General features: G+C 37.0%; 1 protein-coding gene across 1 annotated transcript in view; it reads left to right on the top strand.

Annotated features, from left to right (window-relative positions):
• Positions 1-22922, top strand: part of SUCLG1 (succinate-CoA ligase alpha subunit) — a 34828-nt gene extending 11906 nt beyond the window's left edge. The window contains 8 exon segments of the mRNA XM_006917683.3: positions 2758-2874; positions 5835-6047; positions 6193-6250; positions 13696-13779; positions 15479-15630; positions 20950-21138; positions 22645-22800; positions 22833-22922. Coding sequence (XP_006917745.2) covers positions 2758-2874; positions 5835-6047; positions 6193-6250; positions 13696-13779; positions 15479-15630; positions 20950-21138; positions 22645-22671 — 840 coding nt within the window. The 3' untranslated portion in view covers positions 22672-22800; positions 22833-22922.
• The last annotated feature ends 424 nt before the right edge of the window (positions 22923-23346 follow it).

The following is a 23346-nucleotide window of genomic DNA, read 5'->3' as shown; positions in this document are numbered from 1 at the left end:
CAATGCAGATTTCCAATGATGGAATTTCTTGTACTAGCCTGCATAGATGCTAAAATTATTCTTGCTCTTAATTGTGTACTGGCTAGTGATAATGGGAATAAGCTTATTAACAGGAAATGTTATTCCTGTTTAACATTACATTATGACTAAAAAATTGGGTCATTCGAAGTTATCTATCAGTGTAGTCAAGGCAGTGCTTCTCAAACTATCAGGAATGAAAGATCGGTTGGGGTGTTTATTTTACTTTTCTGTCTAATGCAGATCAGTACTTTTTTGCAAAATGCAGTAAAAATCGAAGCAATATTGTTGCTATAAAAATTGCACACATTCTCACTTTTATTTTGTTTTTCTTAGATTTTTATTTTCCTATTTTTTTCTTTCTCACCTCTCCTCTTCCCTCTCCTTCCTTCTCCTCCCCACCCCTCCTATTCCCTTCCTTTTTGCATTTCTGTCACTGCAGACCAGCAAGTGTCTTTTAACAGCACGGCTTTAAAGAAAGAGCTGTGATTCTTTCCAAAATTCTACCACTGACTTTAGACAAGTCAGTTCATATGCTTGGGAGTAAGTTTCTTATTTAAAAAAATGGAGAAGTTGAATCAGGATATTTCGAAATCTCTCTTAAGGCCCTAATTTTTATGCCTTTAATAGAATTTGAGCAGTTGGATCAGCATTTTTAGGTCCTTGTAGAATGACCACATGGATCCATATATACAATTTTCAACAAGTACTTATTGAGTGCCTACTGTATATAATGTATTGATTTAGGTGCCATCTTGCAGTGAACAAAGTAGACAGGAATCATTGCCTTCATGGAATTTACATTTTAGTTGCAGGGGAGAGAACACATCAACAAAATTATTGAGTAAGTTATGTGATACATTAGAAAGTATAAATGCTTTGGAAAAAATAAACTAGAGAAAGAAGGAGTGTGTCTATATGCGTGGAGTCGTGGTAGTGGTTGGGATGGGGAAGGGGAGATTTTATGTCAGGTTTTCAGGGGAAGCCTGACCCCTGACTCAAGAGCTAACTGAGTTGTGGGAGTGAACCAAGTGGATATGTAGGAGCAGTATATTGGTGGAGAGGAGAGTGTGGTATTGGCATCTACTGGGTAGAGGCCAGCGATTCTGCAAAGGAGACAGTGAGGCTGTGACGTGGAATGTGCCAGGCGTGTAAGGAAGCTTGAAAGATCAGTGCGACTGGAGTGAAACGAGCAGGGGAGAACAGAAAACAGGGTCAGGCAGGTTAAGGGGTTCTGAGTTGGGGAGGCAGTTTGGATACTGACTTGTAGGCCAGTGTAAGGAGTTTGGTTTTTACTGTGAATTAGATGGAAAACTATTGGAAGTTGTGAGCAGAGGAGTGACATGACCTTCCTTATGTTTTAATTGGATTACTGGCTGCTGTGTTGAGAATAGAGTGAAAGAAACAAGGGCAATATTCTATCAAGAGCTGATGGTGATTTAGACCAAGGTGGAAATAGTAGAAGGGTGAGATGTTGTCAGTTTCATTTAGAAGGTAGAACAATGTGATTTACTAATGTACCTGATGTGAGATATAAGAGAAAGAGAAAAACTAAGGATGACTTCAGTATTTTTGGTCTGAACATCTATTAGGAGTGGAATTGCCGCTGAGATGGGTCGACTGTGGAGGGGGGTGACCAGGAACTCAGTATTAGGCACTTCAGGTTTGAGATGCCTACTAGATCTCCGTGGAGATGTCACAGAGGCAATTGACAATGTGAGTATGAAGTTTAAGGCAAAGATCTGGGCTAGATAGGTGTGTATATGTGTGTGTGTGTGTGTGTGGTGGGTGTCTCCATGTTTCTGGGAGGGGTCACCATATGGATATTTATTGCCATGATAAGGGATGAGATCACCAAGGGCACTAATTCAGTTGAAAAAGAAGTCTAAGGAGAGAGAGAAAGAGAAGAGGGGACCCAGGGGGAGGTAGAGCCCCAGAAGCCTAGTGAAAAACAATCTTTTAATCTTCGGAGACATTTTTGGTTGTCTCAGCTGATTGGGGTGGGGAAGAGGATGTGGTACGGGCATCTACTGAGTAGAGGCCAGGGATGCTGATAAACTTTGTACAGAGCACAGGACAGCTTCCCATAATAAAGAATCAACATGTTCACAATGTCAGTAATGCCAAGGCTGTGGAGGGAGAGTGAATGGATAGGGAAGTACAGAGTGTAGACAGGGCAGCGTTAAAGGGCTCACTTAAGGTTAGTGATCATTAATTTAAAGTGAGACCAGTTTGCATGGTTTTGTTTTTTCTGCAGGTACTGTTTGGCTGCACTTGTGCCATCTTAGAGTAGGTGAAGAATTGGATTTAATGAAGGTTGTGATTTTGCTAGCTATGTGTAGAAGTAAGAGAGCTCAAAGGTTGTTGTGTGAGTATAATGATTGACCATGGATTTTTAAACAGAGTAAAGGGGGATGTGAAGACCTCAGGAGCTGAGGAACAGCGAAAGAGAGATGTGAAGTGAACACCAGGGTATTTCTGATCCTCAGCCAGATTTGAAAATGGATTAAAAAGAGACCCTTTTTTTTTTTTGACAAACAGCTATTTTGGCTTTGCAGAGGCCTGTTTTGCTTCAAGATTCAAAGCTTTGTTTATAGTAATTTGATGAGAATGCTGGATATATGTTATTGTTATACTCAAGGGAGTAGTTTACCTGTTTTTCTTTTTCAAGTTGCTGAAGATCTCCTTCAGGCATCCCAGCCTGCCTTTTCTCATGAGTCTTGTGCTTTTTTCCCTCAGGGCACCTTTCATAGCCAGCAGGCATTGGAATATGGCACCCAACTTGTTGGAGGAACCACCCCAGGGAAAGGAGGAAAGACGCACCTGGGCTTACCTGTCTTTAATACTGTAAAGGAGGTAATTAATGGGACCCGAGTTTGGCAAGAAAAGAAAAACAGGGAAGAGCAAGCATACTTTGGATAGAGATCTTAATTGTGTCTCCTTTGAGAGAGTCACTTGCCATTTTAAAATCCAGTAACCTAGATTAATTTAAATCACAATAAAAACCAGTGGAATCACTTTAGTCACATAGACTCAGGATGTTTTCTCCATGGCTGTGTCACTTTTGTTTAGAGGCATACATCAGCTCTTAAGGGAAGACATGCTGTGGCTTGGCTTCTGTTTGCCTTATTATCCTTTCCTCCCTTTCTCGTTCCAGGATGTCAGTAGTGTATATGTCAGCACTTACCCACTAACACTTACTGAGCATGGGCTCTTTGCCAGGCACTGTGCTGGGTGCCTCCTATACATTGCCTCATTCAGGCCTCCGCACAACCCTCTGAGGTAGTTGCTGTTATCATCTCCATTTTAAAGACAACGATACTGCCTGTAACTGGCAGGCTTAGCATGGCTCAAGTAGGTCGTGTGGTGTCCCTGTGTGAAAAAACTGGTCTGTTGAGTCAGATTGACAAATCACAGAGTCTTAGTCTCTTCCCAAACAACTGATTTCTTAATATTTTAAAAATTATTTTTAAACTAAACTTTACTTCTTTGTTACAAAATGAATATGCGCTTATTTTACAAATTCACATGATATAAAGATATGTAAAGTTAAATTTTATAGTGTTTTTCACATCTCAAGTTTTGCCCTTATAGAGAGCTAATTTAAGCTATGTGTATTCTTTTGTTCCTGTCTACACTTACATGACTATATATAAAAACAATAGTATTTTAAAAGAAACAGTTATACAAATTCTTAGTCATTTAATTAAAAATATCTAGGAAATAAACTTAGTACTTGGGAGTAATGTATTAATGATAAATAATACACTCCTCCCCCTTTCCTTTTAAGGCATATTTTAAAATTTTGAAATTTTTAAGTACAAATTTATAGACATTCTCTTTTCAGACTCTTAACTTCAAGTTGAAATTAATTTGTACTTTTAATCCTAAAATGTAAGAAAAAAACAAATATTCTAGTTTGATTACTTCATTTTACTTTAAATTTGAGAATAGTGTATACTATATGTGTGTATGTGTGTTTTAAGTGTACTGTATTTTAAAGAGTAAATGTTACAGATCACGTTCTTTAGAAGAATTGTTTAGAATGTTTTTGCTTCAATTTTTTGTTTTTTCCTCCACTTAAATTCTGTTATGATTGCTTTCCTGACCTCAAAATATAGAGAGGAGCTATTTCTCTAGGTAGATTTGACTTTTGTCATGAGTCTGTTTTTGCTTTCTTTCAAAGAAAGTTTTTGTTGCTAAGCAACTCATTTATTATTCACCATGATACAAATAGATATATTTGGATTATTTAAGTTCTCTGACAGATACTGTTTATTTCTCACCTGTACACCTCTTACAAAGAACTTTCTGAATGAGTAGGATGGGTATCTTTCATCCAGTATTACTTATCAGCGTAGACCCTATTGTCACAGTCTAGTTTCTGACAGTATTTGTAGCCTTAAGAGGTAGAGAACTGTGGGATATATTTTCCATAAAATACCTACCTACCTATAATCTGCCTTCTTTTGGTTCCAACTTAGTTTTTATTTTTTGTTCTCGCTTATCTGTTATCACCTGAAAGATTTTTAAAAATTATTTTTAATCCCTGTTATCATTTATGGATGACCTGTCAGCATCCTTTGGCTTTGTTCTTCTGTCATTGTCAAGATAATCTTTTATTAGGGATGCAATAGGGAAAGCTTCTCATTATCTGGGGATATGGGGAATCATTCAGGGATGGTTCTCGAAGACACTGTCTTTTACTTTTGCCTTCTTCTACTTGTACCTGTATATTCTATAGCTTAGTATTTGTATCCATGGTAAAATCTCATGGCACAGGCTTTTAAAAGTTTTTGATTTATGTGGTAACTAAGTTACATTTTAACACTTGCAGGTAAGCAGCTTGCTATTAACTGAAAAGAATGCACTTTGGAATCAGACTGAGGTTTGAGTCTTGGCTTTGCCACTTCCTAGCTATGTAATCTCATACAAGTTATTTAATATCTCTTGGCCTCAGCATGTTGATTTGTAGCAGAGGATACTAAGCATGCAGGATTGTGGTGAAGCCTTAACTGAGACCTATGTAGAGCCCTCTCACAGAATAGATGCTGCTACTCTTGTAGAGTTAGAGATCACTGCTCATCTTCAAGGATCTTCCAGTACAGCACAAGAGACATGGCCACATGTAGAAGTGGGAAGGATACATCGTATTGATGGACATAGAGAGTATGTAAAGACCAAACGTAAGCTTGTGTCCACAGAGAGGAGAATGATGGTCAAATTGATGTCTTTAAGTGCTTTGTATTGTGAGGGATGGTGTAAAGTAAACCCTAATGCTTATTTCACCCACATTCTTATTCTGTGGCCACCTATGCATTTTAGTTTATTTCTAATACACATGTGTTTAGACTAAAAATTGTCAACTAAAAAAACCCCTTCATTTTTGCTGTTTCTTGATAGTTTTTATCAAGTATGATGTATTTTTAAACAGGTGTTTGAGAGACTAGTTCTGAGCCTCAGGGACTCAGTAGTCCTTTTTCTCCCAAGGAAGTATAGGGTCTTAGGACTGAATAGATGGTACAATGTCTTGTAGAGCAACAAAAATAAATATGGCCACAGGAACGAGGAGACACAGATGCAAATCAGGCAGCGCTTTCATGTTTACTGACATGCCATAGCCTGAGAGAGGTCACAGAATCTTTCGATTCAGAGTGGCATTTCACGAGGTCAGAGAGAAGGCCATGAAGACATCCGATGTCTCCTGGTGGTATCCTTTTCTGACTCCAAGACATTATTAAAATCATGGTATTGAATTCATTTTTTAATGTTTATGACTTAACAAATAATAAAGTACTTCATGGTTAATCTTTCAGGCCAAAGAACAGACAGGAGCAACAGCTTCTGTCATTTACGTCCCTCCTCCTTTTGCTGCTGCTGCCATTGATGAAGCTGTTGAGGCGGAAGTGCCCTTGGTCGTGTGTATCACTGAAGGTATCCCACAGCAGGACATGGTTCGGGTCAAGCACAGACTACTGCGCCAGGGAAAGACAAGGCTGATCGGGCCAAACTGTCCTGGAGTCATCAATGTGAGTGTGAAAAAGAAAACTAAGCCCAGTTTCAGCCTCTCAGAGGCTAATTAGCTTCACATCAGTCCAGGTGTACATGTGAGTTTGAACTATGAATTGTAGTTGTATTTTTTTTCTTTTCTGAAACTGATTTACTTTTCTTCAGCCTGGAGAATGTAAGATTGGCATCATGCCCGGCCATATTCACAAGAAAGGAAGAATTGGTAAGTATGTTTCTCATAGATTAAAAAAAAAAAAGTTCTCTGCTCTAAGCTCAAAATTTACAAAGAGAATTTATAACTGTGTAAGTCAAATTCATTTTAATTAATTTAATTTCAGTAGAATTTACCAGGGAAGTTTTGTAGTTAATTGATTCTGTGTCCTAGATTGAATGAGTTTGAGAAGCAATAATGATTCTACAGGATAAATGAAGATATTTTGGGCGTCTTTTAAAGATTCTTTTCCTCTTCAGATGCCATAGATTCTTCCATGTGTTTCAGTAGTTGATTTCATGTTATTACTAAGTAATATTCTGTTATGTAATTGTATCACAATTTGTTTGTTCATTCTCCCATTGATGAATATTTGGGTTTTTCCAGGTTTTAGCCATTATAAATAAGGCTAAGGTGAATGTTTATGTATACAGGTATTTTTGTGGACATATTTTCATTTCTCTTGGGTAAGATACCTAGGAATGGAATCAATAAGTCATAGGGTTGAAGTATGTTCAACTTAAGAAATTTTAAAATAATTCTGCAAAGTGGCTGTTCAGTTTTACTTTCCTACCATCAGTATTTGAGCGTTCCAGTTGTTCCACATCTTCACAAACATTTAGTGTTGTCAGTTTTTCATTTTAGCCATTCTACTGGAAATGAAATGGTTTCTCATGGTTTTGAGTTTCTTTGATGATGAAATGACTTTTCAGGTACTTATTGGCTATTTATATATCTTCCTTAGTAACTTATCTGTTTAGGTTTTTGCACATTATTTTTCGCTGGGTTATCTTTTTATTGTTGATTATAGGGGATTCTATAAATATTTTGGGTTTAAGTTCTTTGTCAGATATATGTGGATATTTTTGTTGTTTGTTTTTTTTGTGTGTCCTGTCCTACAATTACTTTGCCCTCTTGGATATCACAGACTTTCTCAGAATGTTTTAGGCAAATTGTACAGCTACCTGTTTAGTTCCTCAAGTTAAGAACCAAATTCTCATTTCAAAGTTAGCCCATTATGCCCATTTTTAGACTCTTCACACTAAATCTCACTAAGTTATAGTTACTCCACAATAGATGGTTACAGCAATTTATCTATAAGCCATGATTATTAATACTGAATAAGAATAATCAACATACAGTAGGTGAATGTCAGTTGTGTAGTTTATAGGACTGGGTTAAAGGTCATGATTTTTCTTTATTACTAATGTCTCTTCGAGCTTCAGCCCTGCTGCCAGTAGGGTGCTTGTCAAGGGAATTCTGTAGACCATCTGAGCTCTAGTGGGGGCCTAAGCCATGTAGTCACTGATGCTCTTGGACATATTTGAGTACTGTCTGTGCTCTTTGGTCTGCTTTAAATGGCTACTGCTGTGGATTTGAGGTGAGCATCGAAAATATCCGCATATATCTAACAACTTATATCCAAAATATTTATAGAGCCTCTGGTAATCAGCAATAAAAAGACAACCCAATAAAAAACAATGTGCAAAAAACTTGAACAGATAATTCACCAAAGAAGATATATAAGTAGCCTATAAGCACCTGAAAAGTCATTTAGTCATCAGGGAAACTCAGCTGTGCTGAGTTGCCTCTCTGATCACTACCCTGCTTTTCTAGGTTCCCATAAACCTGAAAACCAAAAAACTGAGAAGGTAAGGGAAGTCCTTTAGATCTTGCTTCTCTGAATGGCCATAACACAGGGATGAGGCAGTCGTCTGGGAGACTGCTTTTAATTCCTTTAAAACAGTACTTAAAAAAAAAAATTCGCCTGAAACAAAGAGTGACACTACAAGATTTTTGAGGAAGTGAGGAGAGGAAAGATTGTTGTCCACTGTGGCCATAGCATTTTACATTTCCATCAGCAACGTATGTGTAGTCCGATTCCTCCACATCCTTGCCAGCATTAGTGGTGCCACTATTTTTTATTTTAGCCATTATGATAATTGTTTAGTGGTATCTCATTGTGGGTTTAATTTACATATACCCAGTGGCTAATGATATTGTTTGTCTTTTCATATGTCTATTTGTCATCTGTATCTCTTCAGTGAAGCCTCTTCATGTTTTTTTTGCCCATGTTGTAATTGGATTATTTGCTTTTTTTACTGTTAAGTTTTGAGAGTTCTTTATCTTTCCTAGATACTACTACTTTTTAGATGTGTTTTGCAAATATTTTCTTCTATTCTATAGCTTTCTATAGCTCCGTTTTCATCCTCCTAGAATGATCTTTCAGAGAGCAAAAGTCTTTTAATTTTGATTATGTCTAATTTATTAATCTTTTTCTTTTGTGAGGTATGCTTTTGACGTCAAGTCCAAGAATTCTTTGCCTAGCAAAGATTTGTTTTTTTCCTTAAAGTTTTAGATTTTACATTTAAATCTATGATCCAATTTTAGTTAATTTTTCTATAAGACGTAAAATTTAGATCAAAGTTTTTTTTCACCTATAGATCTTAAATTGCTCCAGCACCATTTTTCGAAAAAATTATCTTTCTTCCATTGAATTGCTTTTGCATTTTTGTCAAGAATCATTTTGGCATATTTGTGTTGGTCTATTTCTAAGTTTTTTCTTCTGTTCATTGACTTACGTGCCTATCCTAACGCCAGTACCACACAATCTTGATTACCATAGCTATATAATAAGTCTTAAAATTGTTTCTTTGCACTTTTTTCTTTTTCAAATTATTTTAGCTATTCTAGCTCTTTTACTTTTACATATAATACTTGAATGATCTTATCTATATTTATAAGAACTCTTTCTGGGACTTTGATAGGAATTTTATTAAATCTATATGTCAGTTTGGGAAGAATGGACGTCTTTATTCTGCCAAATCAGTCCGTGAACATGGCAGCTCTCTCCATTTATTTAGATCGTCTTTGATTTCTTTCATCAGCATTGTGTGGTTTTTAGCATGTAAGTATTGTACACATTTTATTATATTTACACCAAAGTATTTTCTTTTGAAAGCAATTGTATATTTTATTGTATTTTCATTTGGTGTCCATGATATATAGAAACAATTGATTTTTTAATGTTTATCTTGTGTCCTGCAATGTTGCTGAACTTAATAGGAATTTCTTGGTAGATTCCTTGGCATTTTCTGTGTAGAAAGTGTCATCTGCAAATAGGGACAGATTTATTTCTTCCTCTTTGAAAACTTAAGAGAAGTAAAGTCTATTTTATTTACTCATAGTTCTGATTGCTGTGTTCTTTTTTCCCAATATTTCAAGGTTCCTTCTTTTATCATTTCCCTTCTGTTTAGAGAACTTACATTAGCCATTCTCTTCTGATAAATTTGTTGGTGACAACTTCTCTACTTTCCCCTCATCTGAGAGTATCTCTATTTCTCCTTCATTCCTAAAGGATAATTTCACTGGGCGTAGGATTCAGGGTTGACAGTTCTTTTCTTTTAGAACTTAAAAAATCTTGTTCCACTTCTTGCTTCCATGGTTTCTGATGAGAAGCTGATGTCATTTTAATTGTTTTTCCTGTGTAGGTAAGGTGATGCTGCTCTTAAGATTTTTTTTTTTTTTTTTTTTATGTCCTTGCTTTTCTGATGTTTGTTTATGATGAGTTTGGTGTGAATTTCTTTGGGTTTATTCTGATTGGGGTTTGCTCATCCTGTTGAATATATAGTGAGTCTACTGCTAAATTTTGGATTTTGTAAGACTTTCTTCAAGTACTTTTTCAGCCCTGTGCTCTCTTTTTCTTCTTCCAGGACGCTGATAACACAAATATTAGGTCTTTTGTTACAGTTCTGTAGGTCTCTGAGGCTCTCTTCATTGTTTTCTCCCTGGTCTGTTTTCTCTTTACCATTTACATTGAGTAATTTCCATTGTTCTATTTCATGTTTCACTGATTCTTTCCTCTCTTCTCTCCATTATGCTGTTGAGATCATTCACTGAGCTTTTAGCTTTGGTTATTATATTTTTCAGTTTTAAAATTTCTATTTGGTTTCTTTTTATAGCTTCTATTTTTTTTGCTGAGACTTTATATTTCTTTGATAAGGCTATCTATTTTCTCATTTGTTTCAAGCATCTTTATAATGGTTAAAGTATTTTTGTCATGGCTTCTTTGAAATCTTTGTCAGATAATTCTTTAATGTCCCCTTCATCTTGATGCTAGCAACTATTGATTGTCTTTTTTCTTTCAGTTTGATATCTTTGTGGTTATTGGCATGCCGAATGATTTTTGATTGAAAATTGGATATTTTGGGTATTACGTTGTGAGACTCTGGATCTTGTTTGAACCTTCTGTTTTCACTGACTTTATTGACAAGCCTTCAGCAGGGATCGTGCCTTGTTACTGACAGGTTGAGGTAGAAGTCTAAGTCCCCTACTTGCCTCTGTTGATACCAGAGTAGGTGGGCTCCTTACTGGGGATGATAGTTCCACATTCCTCAGTGAAGTGTCTCCACTGACACTTCAGTGGGTGTGGCCTTATTATTGCTGGGTAATGGTGAAAGTCCTGACTCTCTGCTAGGCCTTCTCTGATACTACCCAGCCAAGGAGATGGAGATGTACCTTACTGCCAGATGAGGAAGGACATACAGGATCCCCACATAGTTTCCACTGACACTGTGGCGTGAGGAGGGGCTCATTACCAGCGTGCATGGATGACAGTCCTGACTGCCAACTTGGCCTTTCCTTTCACCATCCTGGCAGGTGTACTGTGTGCCTCTTTACAGTCTCGAAAATATGGATGTCTGGGATTCCCTTTTGGCCACTGCTCATGTAAATGCAGGTGGAGGCACACAGTTTTTTCTGTAGTCTTTGACTGGTATGGAGTGATTATTGTCTAAAAGTTTCTGTTTTGCTAGGCTGTCCTGCTCTTGGTTCTTTAGCTAGAGAGAACAGGTTTTGAGGATGGGGCTTTTTTTTCTCCCCTGTGTCCTTATGTATTTCTGGGATGCTGGCTTTTTCAGCTCCATGTCTGGGCTGGTATACATGAGACAAGAAAATCCAGGGAACTCACCACTATATCAGTTCTCGAGTCTTGAGGTCCCTGGCCACTCTGCTTTCTCTCCATCTTTCAGAGATTTCTTACGTTTGTTTTACATATATTGCCTAGGGTTTCTGGTTGTACTTAGCAGGAAGAATAGCAGGAAGAAAAGCAGGAGTACCCTTTTGATAGATCATTGAAAGTGATAGTACGCTTTAAGGATGGCAGGTGTAATCTACCCTAAACATGTTACTTTCAGTACCTTCAATATATATGCAGTTTGTATTTATATAATTTAAATGTCATTTATATAATAATATGAAAGCTCCTTAAAAGAATGATCTTGGTGTTACTTTTCACTGATTGTTATTACTGATTTATCAAAAGACTAGAGTAAAATAGCTGTTCTTATCAGTAATCTAAGACGTTGAATGGATACCTAAAACATAATTTTACCATAAGAATCAAGTAGGAGTGGAGTGAAGAGGAGACTAGATAATTGCATACAAGTTGTATAACTAAGAAGTTACTGTTTATACTTTGTTTAAAAATGAAATGAACCAAATTTATAGGTACGTAGGTATTGCCTACCTAATATTCTTAGTTATGGAAGGTACCACAGAGGAGGGACTGTGTTACGGAGAGAGGATTTAGATAGAAAGGAAGCTCTGAGAATATGGAAAAACTGATAAGAGATAGATGGGGGTGGTGGTAGTAATTCTCATTTATCATGAATTAGGCTCCAGTTAGTGAATAGTCTTAAAACTACTGGAATTAGATTTTGCTATGCAGAGACTTGTACTCCATTGAAGGTTTTTCAGTTTTGACGTGTTCAGTAAATATTTACTGTGCTCCTTCTGTGCCTGAACTGTGTTCGATGCTGGGAACACAGGGCTGGGGAAAACAGTCCCGTTTACTGACTCCCCTCAGAGGTCTCAGTCTAGCAAGGAGGACAGTCACCACAGAATCTCGAGCATCATGGGTGGTCTCTTACTGAACCAAATGACAGGAGAACAGTGTTCTTACTTGAAGAATCAGTAAAGACTTCAAAGAGAAAGTGGCATTTAACTTTTTAATATGGGCCACCATGGATAGTTAGAGTTATTTTCAGATATTGGAGGGGAGGGTTCTGTTTTAAGCAGAACAAATATAAATAATTGAGGAATAAATCAGTTTCACTAGATTATGGAAAAATGGGAAATGAATCTGGAGAGATAGATTGGAACAATGCTGGGCTGAGGGTTTGGTGCAGAGTTCCATATGAAGTGAACAGTTGTGTCAGGAAGTGATATAGCTCTCAGCATTTGGTGAAATTAATCTAAAAGCAACCTGACAGTGTTCTGTAGGGAACTGTCTCATGCTGACCAAGATACAAACACGTCTTTTAATTTGATGGATCAACTTTGACTAATCTAAAGTTATGTGCACCCAAATTCCTAGTGAGAAGATGGATGTTTATATACAGATCATGTACTTGGTACCCATGAGTATACAGTGACAGTAACACAAAACTTTAAGAATGTAAATATGCTGTACTGAAGTTGAGGCAGCTTATAGTTATGGTTTTTGTCTTAGTCTGACAAGAATTCTCTTTGTCCTAATAGGGGGATTGTATTGTTAGAAAAGAATCTTCATAGTTTATAAAAAGTGCTCCAAGCAGAAGCTTAAAAGAAAGTGAACCATGGGCATACTAGAATTATTCATCACCCCAGAATCCATGCTCTGATTTAGCCCATATAAAAATAGTTGTTTTATTTTTAAAAATATTTGTGTTCTAACAACGAAAGTAACTCATTTATACTTCTCAACCTATTAAAATTAGAGATCCACACATTGCATATAGATTGTGGCATGAAATAAATTAGCTTTCCTGTAGCTCAGCCAGACTTAATGAACTACATGTCTAACTGCCATCGCCCATCCCCTACCTCCACATGTACACAGCTTGTCTAGATGTGAAGTGAGGTCCTTTCACATAGGCCTCTTGTAGAATGGAAATTAGGTGGTAGATTTGAACTTAGAGGGATTGTGACCCTATTTCCCAGTTTTCTTTAAAGCTTACATATATCGTTTGAAAATTATTAGAAAAATAGTTGTGGAAAAGATAGATAGCATTGCTAAGTATGACTAATGGTGGTTTTAATAGTGTAATAGTTTGGGTATCTATAAGTCTAAGCTATATGTTCTGCTGCCCTCAGCAGGATTGTACCTACCAAGTCATATGGATATTACCACTTTCATAAAGATTTCTTAGAAGAGGTAATTTAGGTTTTTCTTGCACTACTTTTATGGTCATAAAATAACACTAACTAATGATGTACTTTCTCTTATGTCTAACTTTTAAAACTTCCCTGCTTTAATTTAAGCCTTTTCTTCTTATATCATCATTTGAAGATAATATTGATTTGGATGACAAATCATGGAATGGATATTATATATACTCATATTTGTAACTTAGTTTATTCTATGATAGTCTATCATATGAACACAATCTAATATTTTTAAATTCTCTTTCTTTAAGGTATCGTGTCCAGGTCTGGCACCCTGACTTATGAAGCGGTTCACCAAACAACACAAGTTGGATTGGGGCAGTCTTTGTGCATTGGTGAGGGATTTTTGCTAAAATCATTTTATTGGAAAGCAATATTTTCATTAAATGAGTATAATATTGTTTTATTTGCAAGAGGTTTTGATACCATTTTATTAAAAATATGTCATGATCTCAAACTTAATTTGCTTAAGTATAAAGCTCTACGGTTTGTTTAAAGATTCATAGTCCAAGATTCCGTGTCGAAGAACAAACATCCTCAGACATGTGGCTCCTGGAGAGCCTTGGTGCCTGAAAACATCACTTATTTTGCTTGCTGTGAAGAAGTGGTCCTTCATATTAGGACTTTTGTGACTATAATTATCATCTATTATCATTATGAGCTACAATTCAGTGCTTCATAGTTACTGAATTCTTTGCCATTCATTGTCTGATTCTTATGGCAACCCTCTAAGGTACCTCTGAGCTTAAAAGTTTTACTAGTATAGCATAAAGCTATATATTGATGAGAAAACCTAGATTGAGGAAGGTCGAGTTGCCTAGAACCACTCTTTTTACCACATTGTACTGCCTCCCACTTTTAAAAATAAAAAAGTTATTTAAATAATGTATTTTAAAAATAATTTTGGTATTTGTTGCCAAAAGCCAGGCAAATTTCCCATTTTTATAACTATTTCTTCAGATTCTTAGAGTATCATTTAAAGATGTTTCAAAAATAGCTTTGTAAAAAGCTATTTTTATAATATTTACATAAATATTTTATTATAAAATAAAAATGAAAAAATATAGGCTTGGAAGCTTTTTATTAAGACTTAGGTCTATCAAATCAGTATTGGAAACATTAATCTCGCTTTTCTATGTATAAAGCACAATCTTAGACACTAGCTAACTTAGTATGATGGAGAATAAGAAAGGTTTTGAAACGGAGTTGCCAATTCCATCTTCTCCAGCTTCTATTTTTAATTTTTAAATTGAGAATAATAATGCCCCTGTCACAGAGAGGCTGATAGAATTAGGAAATAGCAGGTTTAATGTGTGCTGAGACGCTGTGCTTGACACATGGTTGTCACTCAATAAATCTCACTTCCCTTCTTCAAATTCATTCTTCAGAGCTGCATTAAAGGTAGGAAATCAATCCTGCCTTCAATAAGTTTATAACTTTAAAAAAAAAAAAGTGGCAGTCAGCCTGTAAGGAACATTTACTTTAATTCTATTCAAGTATTTTTTCTTAAATGTCATGTGCTTGGAGTAGAGCCCCTACATGTAGTCTCTGTCATTACCCACTCTGGATCTGAGGGAAGAGGGGCCAGGGCGCCACCCCTGCATCCGTCACTGGGACTTGTGTCTTAAAACTTGTGAGTGGTTCCTCTGCAGCGTGCCTCGTCTAATAGTTCTTTGTTCAAAGAGTTTTGTTAAATGTTTAATCAGAGAAATTCTCATTTGCTTGCAGTGCAAACATATTTTCTTAAAATGTTCATTTTTAAACATCTAGGAATAATTTTGTGGGAGGGAAGAGGATTGATAAAGGAGGTAAACAAAAAGAAAGTTTTCTTTGTGTGTATCAGAATCCAACCATCATTTAGTATTCACATAATACTCTAAATAAATGTACTATTTTGTGATTTTTTTATGTTTAGTGCTACAGTGATGATACATTTAAAAATATTGGTGAGCGGAGTAAGCAAAATGAGAAACCAGTTGAAACAACATTTCTTGACCTAATTTTTATGCTGTTGATATTCTTTGACTTTTTCAGGCATTGGAGGTGATCCTTTTAATGGAACAGATTTTATTGACTGCCTTGAAGTCTTTCTGAATGATCCAGCCACAGAAGGCATCATGTTAATTGGTGAAATTGGTGGTAATGCAGAAGAAAATGCTGCAGAATTTTTGAAGCAACATAATTCAGTAAGTTTGGCTTTGGAAAAATATAGCTTTTTGCTCTTGAAAAATATCACTGGCTTGTTTTGGAAGGTATTTTTATTTTTTCAACGATTAACTTTTCAAGAAAACATGAAAGATAAAATCAAACCTTCCTGAGCTGGGCCTTTAGTACTAGCACTCAGAAAACTTTGGACTCTTTCTGGATTGACTCTCCTTCTTTCTCACAATGCCTGTTATCTACTCTGAGCCTTCCTCCCCAGGCATCACCTCACACGTTTGTGGTAGGTAAGTTGGCCTCTTGCTAAATGGAGAACTATTCCGGTCATCAGCCCGAAAGCCCTCACTTAACCTGCTGGTGCACTTTTCACTTATCGTTGGTGTTCCTTCTCTGATTTTAGGGTATATAAGCATTCTTTCTCTTTTTTAGGGCTGACCTTTTTATACCCTTTTCCAGGATCTCACCTCTCTCTAGCTTTGGTCTTTCTTTGTAGCGTAGTGCTTCCCTTCAAAGGTTAAGTAGAAGGCTTTATTATCTATGACCTATGAAGGCTTTCCTAGTTGCTTCTCCCTTGGAATTAAATGTAAAAAGTGGTATAGAATCTTTCTGGGGTGGAGGAGAGAGAGAGGGTATAGTAACTACTGAAGCAGCTTGGCGTCCACCAGCCCCCACTCAGTGAATGTGTGCAAAGACCTGGGGGGCAACAATGGGAATGATTTCTAGGATTTCCCTGACATTGATGAATGAATGAAGAATCACCCTCAGGAGGCCAGGCAGGCAGGGGGAGGTAACTTTCTATGTTTGTGAAAGAAATTGAGGAGTGAATGACTTAAATACCATAGAAAAATAATAAATACTGGAGAGTTAAAGGAACCAATAGTATCACTTACAGAGTAGTATCCATAAAACAACACATATTTATGTGTGATTAAAGGAATTTTCAAGGACTAATTTGAGTATACTTGATTTTCTTCTGTGGTGGTTTGAAACTCTGATCTCTATATAAGTTGTTACTCAACTTTCCTCTCACTCTCTGGATCTCTTTTTTTTTTTATTTATTTACCCTCTAATCCTCAGCAGTTTGGCTTCTGCCTGCTACTTAAAAGCTGTGTGACCTTGTGCATGTTACTTAACTTCATTGTGCCTCAGTTTTCTCTTTGGCAAAATAGGGCTACAGTAGTGCCTGCCTACTAGCATTGTTGTGTTTAAGGACTGTGATGTTTAAATGACTTGGGAGCATACAGCAGAGTCACACCAGGCACGTAGTAAGTGCCCTTTTTGAGTTTGCTGCTGCTGCTGGGAATCTTACTCTTGTGACGTTGCTTTTGCAGAGATCATCAGTGGCCTCACTTCATTCTTCATCCTCTCCATCTCTTGATTTTTTCTCTGGGTTCTTCTCTTTATCTTTCCCTGGAGTTACTTTCTGTGCCTATTTCTTAAGTGTGAGTGATTACTGCATGTAAACAACATCATCCTTCAGGCATCATCTTTTATTTCTCTCATCTCTCATTTCCACTCAGTTACCAACATGTGTCTCTGAGATTTCAGCAGTATGTTGAAATTGAGAGCATCATCTGTTATTAGTCCATCTGCTCTGGTTTAGGTACATGTAAGCTAACGACCAGACTTAGCATGGCATTCCAGTCCTCACACACCACTCTAACCTTCCTCTTCAGATCCATGTCTCCTCTGACATGCGAGTTGTTTTCATTCTCACTTTACTTTGCTTATTCCTTCTGCGAAGCATGCGTGGTATCTGACTCTCACTCTGGACTGTTATGGACAGCAAAGAACTGGTATCCTTGGTGCCCAGCCCAATCCTTGGCACAGTAGGCACTAATAAATGTTGAGCTTGGAGTAGAATGTTATTAGAGTCTCTTGAATTCAGAAAAGTTATAAAGTTGGAAATTTAGGTAAAAACTGACTGCTTTTTAGAAAAAAAAACTTAGGTCGATATGACATGACACTGTGTTAAAGTGAATATGAAAATGTATTTAGGTCTAACTTTGAATCCCTTGAATAGCTTAGAATATAATGGGAAAAACTAAATGTATACATTTTGTTTTATGTGGTACATGTTTTCCTATTCCTGGTTAATTCATATGGAGCTAATTTTTATTGAGGACATGCTGTGTCCAAGATGCTAAGTAGAACAGTTCAGTTGACATATAAAGCACTTAGCACAATACCTGGCACAGAGCGAACTCTCAATAATGCTCTCTGCTGCTGCAACTACTATTGTTATCATCATTACAATGACAATATGATTTGCAAAAAATAGTGTTTACCCTTTACCTTGACCCTGTGAGTAAGATGTTTTTGCCCTTCTCTTATGAGTGAGTAAACTGGCACAGGGACCTTAATAACTTGTCTATAGTGGGTATATAACAAATGAACCAGGGGTAGGATTAGTACCCAGTTTTGCCTGACTTCTCCATCACACCATGGAGGGATCAGGGGTCAGATTGCAGGGCTTAAGGACAAGAGTCAGCAGTCTTCAGTGTCTGCTCGGATTATATTGGTGGCATCCTAAATGGTCATTCTGTTTTTAGGCTTTTACTCTTATCGTAATTTCAGATTACACTTCCCCCAGTCTTTTAATTGTATTTTTCTCTGCCTAAAAATCTCAAGTGGCTCTTCTTTGTTAATAGGACATAGTGTAAACTTGTTTGACATTTTAGGCTCATCATAATCTTGTTCCTTTCTAGTGCAGTAGTCCCACTATTTGAGTGTAGGGACAGAGGGATCAAGTGGAATTCGTGCCACTCAAATATGAGATGCTCATATCCTCTGCAGAGCCCACAAGTGAATGCATAAGTACTGTGGAGTCTTTTCAAATGAGGACATAGTCCCTGTGTTCAAGGAATTCGTAGTTTAGGAGGGCGAACACATGGGAAATAAGTGACTGCCTGTGTACTAAGTATAAGAATGGAAAAGTGCAAAAGGCACAGCAGGGTCACTGAACAGAAGATGGATGACCGTGAGGGCATTTGTGGAGAGTTTGGGAGGGTTAGAAAGGCTTATGGAGGAAGAGGAGTCTTGAGAGGTCTTAAAGGTTAAGTAGAGATTTGCCAGCTAGCCAAGGAAGATGGAAAACATCCTCAGCAGAGAAACAGCGGCAGAGCAGTCTGGGATTACTGGAAGATAGAGGGCAGGGAAGCATGGTGGGAGATGAGGCTGGAGTAAGCAGTGCCAGAGCACGTATAACCTGCATGCTGGTATCTTAGCGTGAATCAGGGCAGTGGAAGCAAACTGCGCTAGTCATCTGCCTTGTACTCCCAGTAAAAAGAAAAAAGCCAATTTTATTTAAGAATGTCCTTGATGAAGCAGTAAAAAATTATTAATTTAATTAAATCTTGACCCTTGAGTCAGTATTTTGTGATGAAATGGGAAGTAAAGCACTTTCTCAGTTGAGATTTGAGCTGATCTAGCTGCTTTTTTCATGGAATGCCAGTTTTTCCTCAAAAGAACGACTGGCAGACAAACTGGTTATTTAGACTTGGGTATTTGGCAGAACTCATCTCAAAAATGAACAAAACGAATCTGCCATATCAAGGAAAACAACTCTTAGTATTTGTTGCCAATGATAAAATTTGAGCTCTCAAGTGAATAATAATATTTTGAAAAACTTATATTTGCCACTGTGAACTTGACAACTGCTCCCTGCTAAAACTTTTCTAATGAGATTGATGGTGATAGTGATAGTGCTGAGTGTGATTTGTTGATATTGAATGATGAAATGTGTCACCCTGGGGAAGATCTACATAACTCTGTGGACTCCTATTTTCCATCTGACCAATGCATGTTATAAAATGACTGTCTAAAGATCCATTCAAAGGCAAGACAGACTAATGGATTTTAAAGTAACAGAGGCCAAAAAGTTCATTGCTATGGTTTCAGATTCCAAGATTGCATCTACCCTTTAAGAAATTAATACTTGAAGAGGTTCCTGTCGTATCAAAGAAGAATATCCATAATTATCCGACAAGCTATTAAAATACTCCCTTCTTCAACCACATATGTGTGTGAGGTTGGATTTTCTTCTTTTACTTCTTGTACTTCAGTCAACATTGTAATAGATTAAATACAAAAGCAGATATTAATATTGATTTGCATTTTATTAGGCATCAAGACATTGCAAAAATGTAAAGTAATGCTACTCTTCTTCCTGTTTTCTAAAAAATAGTTTTAAAAGTTATTTTAAAATAAATTAATAAATATAAAAAGTTTTCAGTTTTGATTTCTAAGACAGTAAATATCAGTTAGAACTTACACAAACAAAAGTTCTTTGGGATCCTCAGTAATTTTTATAAGTATAATGGGTCCCAAGATGGAATGATTTGAAAACTGCTGGCCTAGGGGAAGGCATTAGTGCCTGAAAGAAGGTACTCGGATTCCCCTTGTGCTCAAGTTCTGCCTTCCGCAAGCCTCCCTGTTTCACCTGGATTCTTTATTGCCTCCGGAATCCTGTTATGAACATGGTATTTTTCATTTGCATGAAACTTAACCGTATATTCATATATTGCTTTATAGTATCTCTAACTTACTGATGTGTATACATAGTTTATATTATTTCTTCAACTATACTATAAGCCTAGAGCATACAAATTCTTACATTTTCTGTGAGCGTGTTTTAATTTTTACTTCGGAACATAATACAGTGCTGTTTCTGCACATAGAGGTTGCACATTAGAATGGATTTTTGTTGAATAAAATTAGTCCTGGTCTTTCTTTTTAGACATCATAGAATTTCAGAGGAGAAAGGACCCTGGGCCATCAATCTGGCTTAGCCATTTTGTTTCATAGACAAGGAAGCAGAGGTCTAGAGAGGTGATGTGCCTCGTCCGCGGTCATGCAGTTTTTGTCAGTTGGAAATTAAGTCTGGTGACTCCTAGTCCTGTCTTTCCCAGGATACCTTCCCACCTCCTCTTTTTCTTTTAGCAGGGGCATTAAGGATTAAGTGGTAATGAATTAAGACATAAAATCAGGTTGAAGTAAAACAAATCGCATAACTTAGATATTTTCAAGTGCGCTCTTTGTTTTTTCAGATGTCACATATATATTTGTAAAACAGCTTGTGCCAGTGATAAAGTTTAGACAAAGTTTAATATCTAAACAAATACAAAATTTACTCAGAAATTATTTTTCTGAGTTTGTATGAAAAGCTGGGTCATCAAAAAGGGAGGGTGCCGTGGTTTTAGTCAGCTTATTATTCGCGTCCGTTTTCTTAATGATGCTGAATAATGGGCGCTGTCCCAGCCATTTGCCGTTTACTGACAGTCATGAAACTGGGGTTCAGTTTTAATCAACTTATTCATTAGAGTGTTTAAAATATCACTTTCTAGGGTCCCAAAGCCAAGCCCGTGGTGTCCTTCATTGCTGGTTTAACGGCTCCTCCTGGCAGGAGGATGGGTCATGCAGGAGCAATTATCGCTGGAGGAAAAGGTGGAGCTAAAGAGAAGATCTCTGCCCTTCAGAATGCAGGAGTTGTGGTCAGCATGTCTCCTGCGCAGCTGGGCACTACCATCTACAAGGTGAGCTCTTCATAGTGGCCTAACTGCTCTGAAGTTATGGGCCTTATGATGTGCGGCCACACTAGCTACCTGGAAACCATGGCCTTTTCTTTCTCATCTGTTTATTCTTTCTGGTGTGCAGCTTAACATTCTGTAACAACTCTGTTTACATCCTAACATCCTAATTGGGCCTGATCAGGAATTACCTTCTGGCAACTTTTGTGAATGGCAAGCTATGATATACAGGAAAGCCATGAATTCCATTTGGGGAGTGGTACAGAAAATTACCTTGTCTTTTTTTTCCGTGGAGGGCCTTTGGGATTCAGCTATCCTGATCCCATAGGTTTCTGTTTCTAGGGGGAGGGGTTGAAGGCTGAGTAACAAGAAATGAAAACTGAATGAAAAAGGAGTTGGGGTGAAGGCAGATTTATGGAAGAGGGTGGGGGTTCCAGCCTTTAGTTTCTGGCCCTGGCTAAGTCGGGATGCCATTGTTGTTACAGGTTAGAGGATGGACTTCTTAACCACTTGCTTTTCTTATCCTTTTTAAATAGGACATTGTTTAAAATATTCTAAATGATTTGGTATCTTCCATAATCTCTTGGTAATGATTTTCAGCCTGTCTCTTTGAGTTATCATTTAAGGCTCTCTTTCTATTTTTACTGTGATTATAGCCTTGTCAAAAAAGCAAACAAAAAAAACAAACTTTTTAAGCATGCTGAAAACAGGCCTGAATTGTATCCCCAAGAAGGAACGGTGTCTTGGTGCAATCTTCGCCCTTGTTTTAAGGATTATAAAATGGACTCCTCATTTTATTGAATCTTTGCATGATCCTGTCTTATGGAATATGACATTGTGTGCCATAGTATTTGAATGAATTCTGGATGGTTAGTAAGTGTGTGAAGACAAATTTTATTTAAAAGAGAGAAAGAAAAAGCAAATGCTTAAAAATTCATATTGGAGACATGCAATACCGTTTTACTCCAGTAAGTGGCAGCAGCTATCTACACATTTGTTGTATTCTAACTGTTAAGCTAGAGAAATATGGTTTTCAGTATTGTTTCCTTTCCAGATGTTTCTGAGGTTCTGACATTTTGTTCAACTCTTACTGAATCTGTTTAGTTTTATTCTCTAAGAAACCAAGCAAACTTGTTACTGTTGCTTTATTAAAGGGCCAGTATGGTTCATGTATTGCATTAAAGGTTTGGATAAGCACAGTCAGGTTTGTCAAATGCTAATAATAATACTGCAGTAGAAAAAAGTAGAATGCACAGCCTCTTGTTTTCTTTGTTTAGGAGACATAAAATTGAAGCTCTGCATCTAGCTCAGTGAAATTCAAGCTGACAGACTAATTTGAAAGCTGTTAGTTTGTGTTCAAATACTTTCATCCTGGTACATTTTACTCCAGTAATATTTGGTTGTTCAAAGAATCCTAAAGATAAGAAGTTTCAGAATCACTTTGACTATAAATGTAATTTGGATTTTTTATATTTTTATTCCTCTTTTTCTCCCTCTCTTCTGTTTCTGAAGGAATTTGAAAAGAGGAAGATGCTCTGAAAGAAAAAAGAAAAAGTTCCCTAAGCCTGTGGAATGAATCATTGTAGAAGTGTGAACCAGCAGCAGTTTGCTTCTGTTGTCTACTGATCCTCGGCCTCTGCTCCTGTCGCTGGGCGTCCAGCACAGCAGGTGCTCCTGTTGCTGGGCGTCCAGCACAGCAGGAAGCCAAAACAAGGTTTAGAACGCCCTACGTTGAGACATTTTTCATCTGTGTAACAGAGACAGCCAATAAACCTACCATTTGACTTGAATATGATTTTAGAGACTTTTTATTGTTCCAGTATTGGGAGTTGGGGAGTAGGAGAAATTGAGGGATATGTGTATGCGTGAGTGAGTGAGTGAGTGTGTGTGTGTGTGTGTGTGTGTGTGTGTGTGTATATGTGAAATGGGCTCTGTAGAGAATATACTAACTAAAACTTTTGAGAGGATGAGACTAAAAATTTCAGTATGGCATTTATCTAATTATCTTAGATGTAGAGTGACCTAAGGTTACTATGAGTCATAGTTTTCTCATGTGTATATACAATAGTCTCCTGACACATAATAAGGAACTCTCATCATCACCATCATCACCATCATCACATCATCATTATCATCATCATCAGGATTACAGGCAGAAACTTATCTATGTTTCACTTTTTGTCTAATTGGGAAATGGAGGGTCTTTAATAGTGC

The sequence above is a fragment of the Pteropus alecto genome, unplaced genomic scaffold, assembly GCF_000325575.1.
Source record: "Pteropus alecto unplaced genomic scaffold, ASM32557v1 scaffold117, whole genome shotgun sequence".
Classification (NCBI taxonomy): Eukaryota; Metazoa; Chordata; class Mammalia; order Chiroptera; family Pteropodidae; genus Pteropus; species Pteropus alecto.
The sequence above is the reverse complement of the archived record's forward strand: the minus strand, read 5'-3'. Positions and strand labels throughout refer to the sequence as shown.